Source organism: Cheilinus undulatus, linkage group 9 (assembly GCF_018320785.1).
Source record: "Cheilinus undulatus linkage group 9, ASM1832078v1, whole genome shotgun sequence".
Lineage (NCBI taxonomy): Eukaryota > Metazoa > Chordata > Actinopteri > Labriformes > Labridae > Cheilinus > Cheilinus undulatus.
Genome location: NC_054873.1, coordinates 13,185,571 through 13,203,483, shown reverse-complemented (window position 1 = coordinate 13,203,483; position 17,913 = coordinate 13,185,571). Strand labels below are relative to the sequence as shown.

At 37.7% G+C, this 17,913-nt stretch overlaps 1 protein-coding gene across 3 annotated transcripts in view; it reads right to left on the bottom strand.

Moving 5' to 3' along the window:
- cep290 (centrosomal protein 290) overlaps positions 1 to 17,913 on the bottom strand; it is a 60,840-nt gene that overhangs the window by 29,599 nt on the left and 13,328 nt on the right. For all 3 annotated transcript variants that reach the window (XM_041795462.1, XM_041795464.1, XM_041795463.1), the window contains 22 exons: positions 17,628 to 17,800; positions 17,156 to 17,318; positions 16,932 to 17,032; positions 16,776 to 16,842; positions 16,079 to 16,188; positions 15,418 to 15,493; positions 15,099 to 15,232; positions 13,047 to 13,211; positions 10,065 to 10,214; positions 9,864 to 9,979; positions 9,678 to 9,780; positions 8,844 to 9,074; positions 8,095 to 8,268; positions 7,869 to 7,980; positions 5,614 to 5,819; positions 5,130 to 5,281; positions 4,802 to 4,913; positions 2,496 to 2,951; positions 2,209 to 2,373; positions 1,868 to 1,975; positions 1,635 to 1,769; positions 1,273 to 1,542 (listed from right to left, as the gene is read on the bottom strand). In XM_041795462.1, the coding sequence (XP_041651396.1) occupies positions 1,273 to 1,542; positions 1,635 to 1,769; positions 1,868 to 1,975; positions 2,209 to 2,373; positions 2,496 to 2,951; positions 4,802 to 4,913; positions 5,130 to 5,281; positions 5,614 to 5,819; positions 7,869 to 7,980; positions 8,095 to 8,268; positions 8,844 to 9,074; positions 9,678 to 9,780; positions 9,864 to 9,979; positions 10,065 to 10,214; positions 13,047 to 13,211; positions 15,099 to 15,232; positions 15,418 to 15,493; positions 16,079 to 16,188; positions 16,776 to 16,842; positions 16,932 to 17,032; positions 17,156 to 17,318; positions 17,628 to 17,800 (3,479 nt within the window). The remainder of the gene's footprint in view (positions 1 to 1,272; positions 1,543 to 1,634; positions 1,770 to 1,867; positions 1,976 to 2,208; positions 2,374 to 2,495; positions 2,952 to 4,801; positions 4,914 to 5,129; positions 5,282 to 5,613; positions 5,820 to 7,868; positions 7,981 to 8,094; positions 8,269 to 8,843; positions 9,075 to 9,677; positions 9,781 to 9,863; positions 9,980 to 10,064; positions 10,215 to 13,046; positions 13,212 to 15,098; positions 15,233 to 15,417; positions 15,494 to 16,078; positions 16,189 to 16,775; positions 16,843 to 16,931; positions 17,033 to 17,155; positions 17,319 to 17,627; positions 17,801 to 17,913) is intronic.

Below are 17,913 nucleotides of genomic sequence, written 5' to 3'. Positions count from 1 at the left end.
GCGTGTTTGCAGAATCAGTAAAAAGTTTGTGTTTCCAGTAGAAGAGCAATGAAACTGTGGGCAGGATGAGTGACACATTTTAGTAGCAAATATTTGAAAGACTGTAATACCCAAAACAATCAGAAACAGCGTTAGTAGGCCTTCATGGGACAATAGAAATCACATAAAAACAAATACCTGTGTGAAAATGATACTAGAAAACACCTTTCTGTGTTACAGCTTGTGCTGGGAATAGCAGATGTGCAACAAAGTCAATGCAGTCAGCACAGCCATCAGTGAAGTGTGTTTTCTTTTCATTACACGTTAAGGCTCGGTCAAATCTTGTGAGCTCATCCTCAACTTTAATTAATACAGTCTAAAAAGTTCCTCAGTCTTTTCACTGGATATCTGATCCAAAAAAATATGTTTCCTTTGAAAGATTTTGAGACATTCCTTTCAAAGACTGGCTTGAATGGTTTTTCCATAGGGGTCATGGTCTATGACTTATGGATAAAGGCCATCATTTAATCTTTTGAATTTCTTTTATCTCATCTGGTGTATGATTTCTTGAGCCAAAGCAAAAAACATTTGCTGAGAGATCACACTGTCCCTCACTTTTCACAGCCTTATTTTTTATCATTTCGTGTCTGAGTCTTTCCAAATTTCTCTAAGAAATCACTTACACAAGAATGGGACAGATGAGCGTACTATGAGAAAATACAGTGCCTCTGGCTAAAGGTATGACTAGTGGAGAGGCATAATAACTATTAGGATGTAAAAATAGTTCCTAAAAAAATAGATAGTTTGGACTGTATGGCCCTAGCCTGTTTTTATAATAGAAAAGGCATGAAGTACAATTTCACACTTGGTAATTTTCTTACATAAATATGTCCATGGGGATTGCTGTTAAAGCACTTCATTTCATCTATTTCAGATCTATTACGTGGAATTCTTTAATCAAAAAGACACTACAGCTATACAGCTATTCCTGGCTATTATGTTTGCATGCCCATATACAGAGGTTGTTGCCCTCAAAGCAGAGGGCCTGGGTTCAAATTCAGCCTGTCTCCTTTCCTGCATCTCCCCCCCACACACACACAGTTTCTCCCAGTTTGGAGCATTTTTTTTTAAATTTATTTATTTAACCTTTATTTAACCAGGTTAATCCCATTGTGATCAACGATCTCTTTTTCAAGGAAGACCTGACCAAGAATGGCAGCTATATAAAGTTTCATTAAATAATACACTCAGACTCAAACAATTAAATTCAGTGTGCAGATTGTATCACTGTACCTGTCTGGCTTGAGCCAACTGTTTCTGGTATTTCTTAACCATGTCTTCCTTTTTGTCCAGCCGACCCTGGAGGTCTTTGATGGTCTGGTGGGCCAGCGTTAGGGCAGGCTTATAGTCCGCCTGGGCTTCCTCATGTTTGGAAACATCAGCTAGCAGTCGCTCTCTGTTGGCTGTTGCTGGGAGTCGAAGACGCAGCTCATTGATCACTTTATCTCGGGATACAATGTTCTGTTCCGCCTTCCACAGGGCCGCTTCTTTCTCCTTCAATTTCTGTATATTAAAGGGATGAGAATCTCAACCATGTGTTCTGGGTTTGATTTATGAAGACAGTTAAGTGTTTGAAGAGGAACTGAATACTATACCTCATCCAAACTTCTGCAGGTGGCCTGTGTGTCTACGATGGTGCGGACATGCTCTCTGATTTTTCCCAAAGCAAATTCTAACTGATGAGCCACGGGAAGACTTGGGTCTGGAAGAGATCCTGTCCCATCCACAAACTGAAAACAACCAGAAGTTTTTTTAAACTAGACGTATAACTCAGAAAATTCAGACAATTTCAACAATCTTATCATAAACAAATGTGGAAATAGTTTACCTTTTCGGCACTGCTGAGTACCTCGTTCTGGTGCCTTTCATACTGATCCAGTTGACGCTCTAGCTCCACCTCTCGTTGATCCCATGCTAGCTGGCGTTCATCTTGGTGCTTGCCATAAAAAGAGAGGAGTTTGTTGAATTACCTTGCTTTTCATCTTCAGTTTCAATTCTACAGTTTCTTTTGTAATACCAAGGGAGAAACTTAAAACCATTAGTTTTAAACAGCTGCTTTTTCTCTGCTATAAACATATAAATTATACCATAATAAGAAAGTTTTTGTTGCATCATTTCAACCTGAAGACACACAGCATTACATATGTGCAATTTCAATTTTCCTCTCACCGTGTTTTTCTGCACAGCCTCCTCCTCCAGCAACTGGATTGTCCGCTCCTGCTCTTCCACCAGGTTCTTCAGGTACCTGGTCTCCTCCTTCTGGACCAGCAGCTCCCGGCCTTTCCTCAGCTCCTGCAAACGCGCTTCTTCCATCTTTTTGTGCCACTCAATAACCTGTTTAGTTTTTATAATTAGGATATGGCAGATAATGACAACAATTAAATCAGATTAAAGTACTACTGGTGTTATTACTAATACATTTATAACATTTTTATCTGTAAGTTACTAGAAATGACCTTCTGAGCTCCTTTCACATCCTTCAGTGTTGATATAAGCTCCTCTAAGCCACGAAGTCTCAGCTCCAGCTCCTCAGCCCTCCCTTCTGCCCTCCTCCTCTCCTCTACCGCCTTCTTCCTCTCCTCCTGGGCTCTGGCTTTGTCCTCCAGGAGGCTCACCATGGTCTCAGAGAACTTTTCTTGCTGAGGAAGTGGGAGTGCTCCTGTGAACTGCCTGCGAAGCGACTGGATGGTCTGCCGAAGGTGCTTGGAGCGATTCCTGCCCTCCTGGCGGGCAAGGAACAGGGTGGACTCGCTGGCATCCAGCCGCTGTTCAGAACGAAGCTTGTAAGCCTCCAGATGTTTGATACGTGAGGTGGCAGCCTCCAGTTTTGACAAAGCAGATGATTCGCTGAGCTGCAGAGCCACAATGTGCTGATGGAGCCTCGCAATGAGAGCCTTTTCATCTGACTGGGACTGAAGGACAGATATAAAACTGTAAAGAAAACATGCTTAAAACTATTCTACTACCAACATCAATGTACGTAACTGTGTTTTTGTGCTTGGATTAATTATTTTAGAATTCCTGTAGAAACAAAAAAGGTGCACACACTGGAAAGGATGTATTCAGCAACAACAAGTGACATTTCAAGCCAATGTGCTCTTCCTTATACTTGCAAACGTACCTGTGAGCCACCTTAAATATAAAGACAAACTTGTGACCAATCACAGTTGAAGTCCATTGAACACTGAACTTTTTTGAATGCAAACACTACCACTCTAAATTCTTAAATGAAGAGTTTGAGAACATTTTTTATAAGATATACAGTATATATTATGGAGTCATGGTATCTGAAGCTCTGGTGTTCTGCCCTTCTCTATTTCTGTACTTTTGGCATTTCAAATGTCCCCAGGCTTGATTTTTTTTAATAGTTAGTTTGAGCCAGTGTTAGTTTCATTGACTACAACTATGACTAATAATTTTTTCTACCTTATTTCCATGAGGAAGATGAGACTAGGACAGCCAAAAATAGATTGGTGATATAAACTCTGACATAAAAGTAAGTTTAGTTTCATCTAGAAGATTTAAAACAGGCTAAAATGTTGGTGCTGGGCTGTTGGACATTCAAAATTCATGTCATTTCTCCCCTGTGATATAAAAGGTATGTCAGTATTTTTTAAAAGTGTATTTTAAATAAATTAAAGCGCTGATAGTGCATTTAAATGAGTGTTTTACATTTATATTTTACAATATGGCCAATTAAAGTAGTTCAAAAAGAATAAATACTGTGACTATAATTTAAGGACTTTCTCTTACAAACATTTTTCTGCTTTTTATGCCTCTATTTAGAGAGGAGGATAGCAGACAGAGTCAGAAACAGGGATGAGGGATTGGAGGAGAGACACAAGAGAAAGTAGCGGCAGGCCTAACCTGAACCCAGGCTGCCCATGTATATGGGGTGCAACCTAACAGCTAGGACATCTGCGCCCTATGTAAGGACTTTTTATTGACTAAAACTAGACCAAAACTGCAAAGGTTCAAAATTACTAAAATGTGAATAAAACTCCAGAAAATTTTAAAATCTGTCATCACAATGATTGGCTGGTTTGATAGTCCAGAACCCGCTAAGGTAGTAGTTTCCAACCTTTTTTCCTTGAAGCCCCACCTACTTAACCTTGCAAAGTAGATGGTGCTCATTTCTGTGTTTCTCTCTGGCGAATCCATCATGCAAAGCTCCAGTCTGAACCGTTTGGGCCCGTTTAGAAAGTGACAGGACCAATCAGCAACAAGGGGCAGTGCTTTTGGGCGCGGTGGAGTCGTGACGTAAGCAAGCAGCAACAAGAGACCAGTGAAATAATGGCGGAAGACATTAGCCTGGATGCTGCTAAAGCCCCAGTTTTATCAGAACTTGAAGTCATTTCTTTGTTAAAAGAAGAACAAAGAACAGCGTTGAGTTGTTTTCTTTTCAAAAACAACAAAAGTCGTGTAGTGACATGTCTACAGTCGTCATGTTTGCGTTATGCAGTTCTCTATGGAGTTTACTCCTTTGGTAGGGGCAAAGCTGTGTAGCAGCTGTGTCACATATTTTGTTGCTCTGATTGGCCCGTAAAGATGAGAAGAGCAAGGAAGTGTAGAATAGCGTAGACCAACAAATGTGCAAAAATATACAGAGTACACAGAATGCACAGTGCAAGTACTGAACTTGTGCTCTACTGCACTTTTGATTTGAGTTGCTTATTCATTTAAAATTTTATATACACCATAAAACTGTTTTGATGGACAAGACAGAATAGTAAAACTAATGCTTAAAAAAAAAATTCATTACCTGAAGATCCAATATTTGTCTCCTTAAGGCTTCAATTTCCCTCTCTTTGAACTGCTGTCTGGCCTGCAGAGCACTAGCCTGCATCATGGCCACATCAGACACCTCCTGAAGCCTGAAAACCAAACACAAACAAACAAACAAAATCACAATTTCCAGTCTTTAAACCAAGATGTTAAAAGCATAAAAGACCCAAATACCTTTAAGACATACAAGGCAACATGTCAAGATCAAGTGTCGAGTTTGTGATACATTTCCCAACACATTTTCCCCTTAAAATATATTCTTATATGATTTACTTCTAAAATCTTCAAATCGGAGGCACACATACTTTGAAACCTCAATGCGGAGCTCAGCCTCAGCTCGCTCCAACTCTGCAATCCTGGCTCGGTCGGCGTCGCTAACGGCTTTGCTGATGCTGTCTGCCAGCTCATCTCTCAGCTCCCGCTCCACCCTCTGGGCCTCCATGTTCATCTTGGTCAGCTGAGCAATAAAACACAGATAGTTCTGTTGAAAGAGATTAATTAGAAAAAAGACCCCTAACCTGGTAGAGACAGGCTCAAAAAGAAGAGTTCTTCTTATCTGTTTTTGTTAAACCAAAATAAAATCCATATCAACACTGTATGGCACTGAAAAACTATTTTACAATATGAAAGAAAAGATCTTGTTTAAGGTTACACTGCATCCCTGCCAGGTGAACCATTAACCTTTAACACCTGGCACATTAATAAGAAAAACAGACACTGAAGACCTGAGCGACAGCAAGTGTCAACTGCGTCAAAGAAAAACTGTCTTTGTTATCCTTGGCTTCATACCTCTGCAAACTTGGACTCCAGTTCTGAGTTTCGATCTTCCACCTGCCTGAGGGAGTTCTTCATTTGTTCATACATTCTGTGAGCATGCTCAGCTCTCTGCCTCTCGTTCAGCTCCTTCATTTCAAGAGTTGTGATCCGCCTGGCAGCTGATACCATCTCATTGTTGGCCAATGCCTTGTCTGCCTTATCCATTCCATTTTCACCCCCTAAAATTAATGAAAAACAGTTTAAAATTAGAATTATTTTGTCTTTAGGGGATCTACAAATTAAGATCAACTCCTGTGTTGAATCATGGTTTGTTGTATAAACGTCACAGTGACTCCTAAGCTGTTTTTTGCCTGCAATCTTTTTGTTAAACAAGCTGTGACTGTGAATGTCTTCCATGCAGTCTTATTGCATTATTACTTTTTTTTGTAGTAGCCAAAAAGATTATTGATGCTTTACTCATCATCCTAATTGTTAAGATATGAATCTGATGCCATAGTTAGACAAATTTATGAGAAAATTATTTATGAAGCACAAGTCATACATAGACCAGTTTGAGTATATTTGTTCAGAGGATGCTTTCTTATTTTGTGTAATTGTGTGATTTTATGTATTCTGAGTTGTTTCGTCCATTTAATATTGAAAATGTTTTCTCGTGTATTTGTAGCAAGTTACCTCTGGGTATAAATGCTGGAGAGTGTGGAAATGGTTTACTTGGTTCATACATTTTTTCCTCAACATACAGCTAAGCAACAAAACAAAACAACAACAAACCAACTAACCAAATAATTAAAAAAAAAAGGAATAAATTATTAAAAAAAATAATAATAATAAATAAAAAAATAAACAATTGGTGGATCAGAAACAAAAAAAATCAACAAACCAAACCAATGACTAAATAAATACATTAATTAATGTATGAATAAATAAATTAATGAATTAATAACACTTTGGGAACATTGTGAGTACTGAGGGCATCAAAGACATGTGACATTAACCAAAACTAAGACATATTAGCACCAAATCATGGAAATAACATGATGATATGGCATTAGTCAAAAATGAATAGAAATATTAAATTAAAAGAATTGACAAAAACACATAATGAACACACATTCTGTTGAATAAGAGTTCCTTTCAAATTATCCGCATTTTGAACTGGGCTGCAAACATGTTTATTTCTAAAATAACAATAGGATTTTTTTTAACATGGGTGTAAAGGTGTTTCTTTTGTTTTGGCAGGCATCCTCAAGTGGATCTTGGAGGAACTGCAGGATTTTGTACTTCCACAGTGGCTTCACATTTCAACACTAGAGGTTGCTGCTTTATCAGGTACAAACTGTTTCAGTAGGGCACATAAAAAAAGATCCTAACTAAGCCATAATTTCTTTGTTTTAGTATGACACTTTAAACCACTGGTTCTCAAAAAGTGTGGTGAGGCACACTGGTGTGCCATGTGGCAACTCAAGGTGTGCCTTGGGAATTTGCACAACCATGCATGATTACGATGACTTTACAAGTATCACAAAATTGGACAACCTCTAAGAAAACTAAAAATTTTCTGCAGTATCCCTGGTATTTTCTTACTCCATGATGTTTTTTATGATTTGGTTTAAAAATGTACTAATGTAAAATGTAAAAATGTACGTGTAACAGCTACCAAAGGTCTTGGATTTGGTAAAGTAGATTGCTTAAAATACAAACTGTGAATAAAGCTGATATGGCTAAAACTATATTGTAAACATATTAGTTTTGGCATGTAAATGTGTCATTTAGTTGGTCCCAAACAGTATAGTGTTGTGAATTTAAACAACCATGCATTCTAACTACAACTATACATCAACTAAAGATACTTTATGAAATTTTAAAGAGGCCGTTTTCATTGATATAAAGATGATGTGACTTGAGATTTTGGCTTGATCTCAGCTTTGCCTTTGCAAAAAAAAAAAAAAAAGTTTTAAAAAACACTGCTTTAAACCAGAAAGAGTGGTTACATTGTTCTCTATTAAGGAACCATACTCCACCAACAAAAACAGTAACTTTACCTCATGGAGCATGGGGATAATGACTCACTGTATTGTAGGGTTCTTGTTTTTTTACTTTGAGCCTTTGCTAATTGAAATGATAAGTTTGGATCTACAACAATCACAGTGCACACATAACAGACCCTGACTGACTGAAGCAGCAATATGGAAGAAAATCCCATCTACTGTCAAGTGGTTTTCAAGAGAGTAGTGAAGCAGCTGTTTCTTATTTTTGCATTTTCTCACCATTTGCACTGATGTTGTCCCATGCCTGTTCCAGTGTGTTCAGTTTCTCTTTTGTGATCTCCAGTTCTTTATTAATGTCAGAGATTTGCTCCCGAAGAGACTCATTCTCATTCTTTAAAACAAAACAAAAAGAGACAAACAGTTTGGCCACAAAGCCAAATATTATAAAAGATGTAGCAATGGGAGGGTTATATCAAATGTTATGACTGATGATATGTTTTTATACCTCCGACTGTTCAAGGTTGGTGGTTCTCTGTATGAGGCGGCTGTCTCTCTGTAGCATGTCTCTGTATTTGACTGTCAGTTCTGTGTACTGTTTGTTAGCCTTCTCCAGGTCTGATGAGGGAACACTATCATCCAGGGCCTTCTGCAGCGCTGCTATCTTATATGCAGCCATTTCCTTATAACAAAGCAAAAGGTAATCTCATTAAGAGGAAGTAATTTACCATATTTATGACAAAAGATGTTGTGTTATGTGATGATTTGAAATGTTAAATCAGGTTGCGTTCTGTTATGTCACTTTAAATTTTGCAGTGTCATGATATGCTATATGTCATGCTACGTTGCAGAATGTCATGTCTTGTCAAGTTATATCATATCAAACTATGTTATGTCACAACATGTAAGGTCATGTCATGTCATGATATATTATATGTCATTAAATGTCTTGTTATGTCACAATATGAAAAGTTATGTCAAGTTATATCATGATATATCATGTTATGTCACGGGAGGTTGTGTTTTGTCCTGATATGTCATGGCATGGCATGTCAAGTAATGTCATTATATGTCCTGTTATGTCATGGTATGTCACATGATGACATGTATTATTATATCACATTGTCGTATGTTCTATTATGTTATGTTATGTTGCGTTATGTGATGTTACATAACGTTAACCCTGAACTATTCTACTGAAAACACTGTTAAACAAACTCATTGTATTACAAATGGAAATGAATCCTCTTTCTCTACCTTGAATCTCTGCAGGTAGCCCATCCTCTGGGTGACAGAGGCCTGCATTTGGCTGCTTTCATCCCTCAGCTTGCAGTTCTCCTTGCGGAGATGTTGTTCTTGCTCCAGCAAGGTGGCGTAGCGACGCGTCAGCTTCTTCTCATTGACCCTCAGCACTGTCAACTTGCGTAATGCTTCACCCAATTGCCTCTTGATTTCCTCTGGGTCCTTCTGGAGATTGTCAAGCAGCTCCTTACAGGGGAAATACATAAAAGGACTTTGTAAAATTCAAACTGTATAAAACTTTTGAGTAAGAAACTCACAGGGAGGTGGGACAAGGACTATGAAACAATGAAGCATATCCATTTAATGTTTATTTTGGTATTTTTTGTAATGTTTAATCCATTTTCAAATCCTGTAATCAGGCATTTAAGAATCACTTAAAGGGTGGATTTACACATGCTTGGCTAGATCCAGCCATGTGCAGACACAAAGGTTAAACATCGGGTCCTTCTGGCTGTGAAGCAATCTGTGTCTAATACACCCAGTGGGTCTGGCTCAAACTTTAACTGCTCAGCAGAGTTAGGAGTCTGTTCTCCTTATGTTTGGATCATATTTTATGACATGGAAGATGTTTTATAGACACAAAACAACAGGGAGTTTTGGTGAGATTTATTTTGGTTAATCCAGTTTCACATCATTGGTTCTAAGCTTTAAACCATCTTAAAGCTGTGGTGTTTGTGCGTGGGGCTTAACTGTTAAGTGCTTCAGGTGATAATAATACATATAAGCAGTGCATCTTGCAGCATTGAAGTTTAATGATTGGCATTATTAAAGTGTAAATTTCTAGCTTACCTTAAATTCTTGGATTTTAACAGCATCCACCTGCTGTTGCTCCTCAAGCTGGTTATTCTTTTCTGCTAATGCCTCTTTCTTCTTCTGCCACTCTGTCCTTTCACTGCAAATAACAAAACAACAGTCTCAAATTTTGCAAGGCTACAAAACAATTACAGCCTCTAAGAAACTTTCATGCTTACTAACCTGAGATACTCCTTATAGAGGAGTCCCTGTTGGTGACTGATGACAGAAAACTTCTCTTTGTATTCCTCCAATGTTCCTGAAAGCTTTTTGCTTTGTTCCTCCTTGTTCTTCAACTCCTAATAAATTAAAACATTGCGTTTCATTTTTAATTGAGACATGACTTACAAATTTTGTATCCAGACATAAGACAGAGACACTGACCTGAAGAAGTCGGACACAGTACTCATTTAGAGAGCTGATGACCTCAGTGCTGCTCGGCTCCAGGCCCTCAGGGAGGGTCAGAGGTCTGAGGACAACTCCACTGCTGCCAGACTTCTTTAACAGCTCCAGTTCACCTTCCAGTTGGCTCACCTGGCAAGCATAGAAAAATAACAAAAACTATTATGATCCTATGCTCCTCACTTGTTTAAACGGCACCTGTAAATGGATAGATATTAGGCTGCATGAAGAGATTTGGTCCCTTAAATTGAAGTGCTGGAAGAAAAAAAAGGCAGAGGGTAAAGATGTGAAAGATTTGACAAGGTCAGAGCAGTTACAAAACTGCACCTGACGAAGTTTGATGCATATGGGTCTGCCTTGCCAGGTTTGGCTGCCCATGCCCGTGTAAAGTGGCTGGTGACGCTACCCAATCTGCTCACTCTTATCTGTTGTTGTGGGTATTCTGTTGAAGGCAGTTAAATAATACTAAATATCAAAAATGTTTGACATTAAGGTTATAGGTTGGAGAGTCTTCACAGTAGGAAGCAGTGAAGTAATCACATCTCAGGTTATTTGGATGCAATAACAGAATAATCTTTTGCTATGAGCCTTGACTCAGCAGTGCGGTGAACCTTTGAAAACATTACCAGTTCCACGTCAAAATGCTTTGCTATCAATATGATAGTCAACAGCACACACTTTCCACATTGGCTGAATGGTCCCCATTTCCCTAAACTATGTATGCAATGCTCATCTTTGGCTCCGAAGCCAACACCTTTGCGAAAATTTCAAGTCGAAAACAGACCACAAATATATCCAATTTAACTCCTGCAACTGATAACTCATGATTGCATACAGTCAAATCTCTGGTTGTCGGGTCCCATCTGAGGAGAAGGATGATAATGAAATAATATGATATTGATAATGCCTTTATTCCAAACAGCTATTTAAACATACCCATGCCCAGCTTAAGCCCACTATCAGAAGGGCTAAAAGATTTTCAACTGAATTATTTCTAGTTTATTTGACACCTTTTAGTGATACTTTTTAATGGCTTTGATAGGGGACATAACATACTAGTGTTGGCTCGTATCCATTGATTCTCTGACAGTCTTAGAACTAATTTTAAGACCGTCATCACAAAAGAAAAACAGGCTTCTATCTACATAACAGTAATACGGTAATAAAAGACAAGATAGTCCCTGCAAGAGCTACTACAGAGACACATTTTGGCTGTTCTCTGGAAAAAGTGGTTTTCCTTAAAACCCTTTTGATAGATGCTTTAAAAATAAGACACTAGTATATCAACTTTTTTCTCATGTCATAAAAACAACACTTACGAAAAATAAAGGAGATAGATTGTTCCTAGAATTGTTTCTGTCATTCTTATGAAAATGGGACTGAAAACATTTCAGCCAACGCATCGGCGTCGATAAATTTCATTATGTAAACTGTTAAAATTGTCTGGTCAGAATTGTCAGACACTTAGGAACTTATTTTGTAGATTTAGGTAAGAAACTTGACACACAGCTGTTAGCATTTCAAGTTGTCCCCAAATAACCAGGCTTTTATAAGTGGCTGAGCAGCTTGAGGATTTCACAAAATGACCAGAAAAATCAGAGAAAGTGAACAACACTGCTGATGAAGACTTGGCCTCCCCACAAAAAGATGTCTGTTGACAACATTGCAGTGAATATGATTGAAAACTGCTGCTAGAGAACAGTCTGATTCACTCTGCTCTGTCTCAGGGTCTGCTTCACAAAGCATACAGAGCTAATGATTATCACGTGCAAACATATCACACAAACATCCTATTCTATGTAGTTTGCTGCTGCTTTGCATGTGAATGTGGAAAAAAGCGATATGCACCTTGACTCGACATGGAGCAGTGTCTTGATAGGAACATGAGCTGAGAGAGGAAGGCAAACTGTTTCAAGTTTATTGAGAGGCCAGACTTGGAAAATAAGAAAAATATGAACTTCATTGTTAAAAACAAGTTTTCTTCCCTGAGGGAAGCAAAAACAAACAAATGAACAAAAATAAAAATATCTTTGCTTTATGAGGATAAAGGATGTGGATGGATTAAGTATCGAGCTGCTGACAGTTGTGGACTAATTTAACCTATGTTTATAGTTAAAGCAATTTGCACATGATTTCCACAATAAATACTTCTGTGCAGTAACCAGCAACTCTCAGCAGACAGTCCCCTTTTCACTCTAAGTGCACCTAGCTGTTAGCGCCAGTGTTTGAGAATGAGACACTTCTTGTTATATGGCTGATTTGCAAAGAAAGCAACCAGTTTTCTAGCAACAACTGCAAAATGGCTCATTTAAATGAATGCAAACAACATCAGCATACAAGATACTGTTTACTTTACAGCAGGGGCTCCAAAAGTTTTCAGCTCGGGACCCTCAAAATGGTGCATGAGATAGGGAACACCCACTTTACCTTAAGGCTCATAATACTGCTCTTGCATATACACAATAGGCCTTTCCCAACAATGATAGAAAAACAATACAAAAGAACACAACACTCCTAAGAAAAATAACATATTGTATAGTAGGTTTTTTTTTGTAAAAAAACAAACAAAAAAAATACTGTGGCTGGAAGCAGAGTATACCATTTGAAACAATTTCAAATTTTTCTCTGTTTTCTTTCACAGCATCCTGTAAAGTTATCCTTGATGCTTTGCAACTCCCACTTTGCAAACCACTCCTCTACAGCACAGTTTTTTTATTGATTTGTACAGGTATAATGGGTGAAAAACCCACACAATTCTTGTTTGAATTACTCCATGAAGTTGGCTTGTCACTGTGATACATACCCTCAAAGTACAATTAAAGTCCATATATTCAACCATATATTTAATGAAGCACATAAAATCATCCAATAGGAGGTGAAAATGTCGCTTGGGAAAAATGACGATGATGCTGGTAGCCAACAGAATATATTCAAACCCACTTGTTTACTATCAGAAGGGCATACCTTTGTTTTGGCTGTAGCCAGCTGACTGAAGCTGTTGGTGGCTTCTTCCCGGGCAGATTTCAGTTCCTGCCTCAGTTCTTCGTTTCTCCCCACTAACTGATGTATCTGGGACTTCAGATGTAGAGCTGACTCAGAATGCCCACTCAAGTTTTTTACATCCATAACCTGTAATAGGGAGGAAAAGATCAGTTTAATATCCCCAGAGACAGTGGAATATTAATTTTAGTCTAAGAATTGCCCGTCATTGTGATCGTCTACAAATAGTATGTTCGTGTCTTAGATTAGATGTTTTCAAGCACTTGTTACCTATAAAAATATAACTGCTAAACCTCACTGCTGACAGTAAATATTAAATGTGGTTGGTACAGCATCTGTTACTCACTGTCACTTTCTCTCTTGTCCTGAAGCGTGATATCAAAGCCAAACTAAAATATGCAGCATCTGGCTCCAGTATGTACATTTATTCAATGTCTGTTGACGGTGCAGCATGATCAACTGAAAGTTTGGTTACCATCAGTTTTTTGAATCTCCATTTGTTGTTTATTAAGTTGCTATGTGACCATGCCTTTGCATTCTCAACTTACAGAAACAATTAAAATTCCAAGGAGTGTATGCCCATTGTTTTTAGCACAGCAGCTGGCTCTCTACAAAGAGAATTAAAAAAATGTTGACTCAAATCTAGGACATGGGTTCTCAAGGTGGGTCAGGACCCAAAAGTGGGTCATGAGGCTGTTTTGAGTGGGTCGTGAACTGGTTCCTAGAAAAAAAAAGGCAAAATATCTACAAGTCCTTAGCTGACGTGTCCCTATCCTAGCTCTGTTTTCCTGGGCATTTTGGTTGTTTTCTTCAGATCTTGACTTAATTATCCTGTTATCCTGGATGAAAATATCTTCAAGAAAGTTTGTTTTCCTATGATAATGTATTATTTTTTAAGACCTTTAAAAAGTCCACTAAAATGTACATAATAAAAGCAAAACAGACCAAAAGAAAAATGCTTGCATGCATGTCCTAAAGTCTACTTGTTCAGTCATATGTTTCATTCAATTCAAGGTCCAAAATTTTTCATTATATTAATTTCAAAAATTCAATCCTTCAATAATTAATATGTACTATATCTACCATACCATACAAAGCTTAATTGGGGGGGGGGTCAGGTGTGTCTTCACCGGAAGAATTCCTATTGAGATAAAAATCTGTTTTATAAGCAAGTGGCCTAGAAAGCTGAATCATAGCTCACAGGTTCAGTCATGTAACGGAACAAATAACCATCTTACAAAATAAGAAATTATATTTAGAAATGACTGAATTATCCATGTTCTAAGAAATCAGCAGTCAAATGTCCCTTAAATTTTAAATCTTTCATGCTTATACAACAGTGTAAGGTGACTGTACCAAGGTTATAATAGTTTCGGATTTTCGTATAGTTTTAATTTTTATTTACTTGTTTCACCTTTTGTTTCAGTTTTCAGTTTAGTTGTAATTAGTTTTTACTGCTGTTTTCTCAGTTTACTTTGTCAGCTGAGGACTGACCCTGTGATGAGCTGATTAGATTTTGGAGGTCAAAGGTCAAGATCACTGGGCTTTGTGTACACCCCTTACTTGTTAACCTAATATCTTTAGAATGCTGTCAGGCATTTTCTCCAAATTTTGCACAAACGTCCACTGTGACATAAGGACTGATTAGATTTTAGAAGTCAAAGGTCAAAGTCACTAGTCCTCATGTTCACCCCTTGCTTATAATATCTCTATAAATCACACTACCCCAGCCTTTCTCTTAACTCAACTCTGTACTTTTACTGTTCAGTGATTGTAAACCTCACAGAGGGAAGTTCAGGTTATTTGGTTTTATAATGAAGACACAAACTTCACAAACCTCATAATAGCTCAAAAGATTCAAACCACAGACGTATTTGCAAAAAACATATGAAATTTTACAGACTTTGAACAACTAAAAGTAGACGTAGACGTGAAAAAGACTTATGGATTAAACTCGTTTGTAGCCATTACAACAGCAGAAATATGTATAACATTTGTTGCATGAGAAACACTTACACCGGCCAACCTCTCCAGACTGGGAACACTGACTGCAGTTCCAGACAAAATGTTCTCTTGGTTTATCCTCAGTGCTTGCAGAACATCTGTGAGTGCAGCCTCCAGGTCTCTTTTAACTTTAGACAGTTCGTCCACTGTGAGTTTAAGCAAAGAAGAAAGCAAGATCAGTGAGGCTGTGGCCATTAATCTCCCCTATACTACATACTAAAATCATAATGAACCATGCTATATATTAGGTCATACTTTAAGTGTTGCCAGATTGACCAAACTACAATTGTAAAAATGTCCAAATGAACTTGGAAGTCTTGTCTTTACTTACATTTGACATGAAACTGTGTCTTATGAAGCTCCAGCTCTCTCTCCTTTTTGCTCAGTTCTTTTTCAAGGTACTCATTCTGAAATGCAACAAAAACTGATGTAAGTACCGTTATCTCAGACAAAATTATTTCAGATAAACCATATTGCATGTTTTGCAGGGAGAAAAATGACTAAGCTGTAGTTGCTAGTTGCTTTAATCAAACACAAACTTCAGATTTCTTTCTGGGTTTCCTTTTGAAAAGGTAGATCTGTTTTTTTCAGTTAAACTTGATACATAACAACACAACATTACTCTCTTTGTAGTTACATGCAAGTCCTATAAATAACAACACATAGGCAAGTTTACTAGAAACATTTACCATACACCTGCAAAGAATTCCTAAAATATACATCATCTTTTTTCTTCTTTATATAAATACAGGTTTGCTGCACACATTTCAACAGCATTTGCAGTATTTTAATTTGTGCAAAAATCATGCAACTGGATCTGCCTTAAGGAGGGACCTTTTCAGTCTAGGACAAACTGTGATTAAATGAAATTAAAGACTTAAAACAAACAAAGTCTTGCTGAATGATTCTTCCACTAATCAGTTTGCATTTGAAACACTCGTCCTTGATCAAAGTTTAGATGCCAGATCTGACGTCTTTAACCAGGGGCTTACTTTCAGTTGCATTTCTTCATCTGTGAAAGTCCCGCTTTGTTTGTGTAGAAGCTGTTTAGATCTGCTGGGTCGGATTTCCTCCTCTTGAAGCAAGCTTGAATGTGGGATCCCTTTAAAGACAGCAGACTATATTGAGGACTTGAGCAGTAGCAAAATTTAAAATATTAAATATAATTCTAGAAAACTTTGTGTAGAAATAGAATAATTAATGCCTTAGCAAAAACATATGCACTTCAATCAGTAGCTAGCAGTGAACTAAAAATGTCACTTATTGGAAACTTACAGTAGTTGAGTGTGAATACCCAACCTTTAATTTAATAATATAATAATATAATTAATATATTAATATATTTTTGTTACCCCTGTTTTTAGAAATGTACCCAACATATGATTCAATTTCTTCTTCTTTGTAAATACAGCAGGGTTCATTGAGGTTATGTATCTTTCCCTGAAAGACCTGTAAGACTTTAATCAGTTTAGTAACAGAGTTCATTGAGGGTGCCTCACTGTTAAAAATTTTAAACCAGTCTCAGCATTTAGCATTAAAAATCTTTAAGGAAACAAAAATCATGCCGAGATAAAACTTGTGGAACATTTGGAAAAACCCTAAAGCAACGTCTTATCTAAGGGGAAAAAACATAGCAGAGGAATGTTAATACAGTTGCCGGTTTCTTAAACCCTGTGAGTTTTGCATCACCTCTTTCTTTCACCATGCGCCTGATTGCCTTTTTCAGCTCAAGTCTCTCCTCTTCAAGGCGTTCGATCTGAGAAGAAATCAAGCAATGAGATGAGAGCTATGAAAAACATATAGGTTATAAAAGCAGATGTTATTATCTTTTTTATTCCACTTTACCTCTTTGGTGAGGACCTGGTTTTCTGCTTTGTACTGGCGTTGTCTGAGTTCTTTGGCCCGCCTGAACTCTGTCAGATCTACTTCTTGTTTTGGTTCCAGGCCTTGGAATTAATGGAAAAGGAAGAAAAGCACAAATAAATAACCAATTTTCAGTGAAAGTTCTCCGTTAGTTAGTTGTAGAAATAGATGAGATAGAATCAGCAAAGACTTTTTTAAATTCTGACCCAGTTTTTCTCTGAAGTCCTCATTTTCATCCATCAGGTCATTAAGTTTCATCTCAAGCTGGTTAATTTCTTTGGTCATAGTCTCTGCTTCACGATCTCTCACCCTTATTTGATTTTTACACTCTTTGATCTCCAAAATTGCTGCTTCCAGGCCATAAGTGCCCTGTAAAGCAGTAAAAATACAGCACCAAATTTTCAACAAAAAGCCCCTCTTATGTCACTTGTTTAACCACTCTGTTGTTCAATTTAAGGCTTTTTAGGAGAAAATCAGGACATGATTGGGCATGCTGAAAGACACTCTTAGCTTTGAGCTGCATACAAAACATATTGATAACACTGTGGTCACACTGTCATTTCAGTGGCTCTTTTATGGTGATAGTCTACAAAAAAACAAACAAACATTTGCCTCACTTCTTGGAATGAAAGTCCCATTCAGGCACTTAGAAGAAACAGGGGTCATATAAAGACTTACAGACTCGTATTGGCTCAGCCGATTTGAAGCTTCAATGAGCGCTTTGTCTTTTTCCTCAGCATGAGTTTCTGCAAGCACCATTGTGCGCTCTGCTTCTGCTGCTCTGGCCTCCGCAGCTGCCAGTCTGGACTTCAGATCTTCAATCTTTTTCTGCTGTATGGTTGTTGGTTGGCCTGGATCCAGAAAAGGAAAGAAGTACTTGACTGAAGTACTGTGAAAGAAATTGGTACTAAGAAGAAATTTGTCCTGTGACCTTCATCATAACAAGCTTCTGGAAAAGACTTAA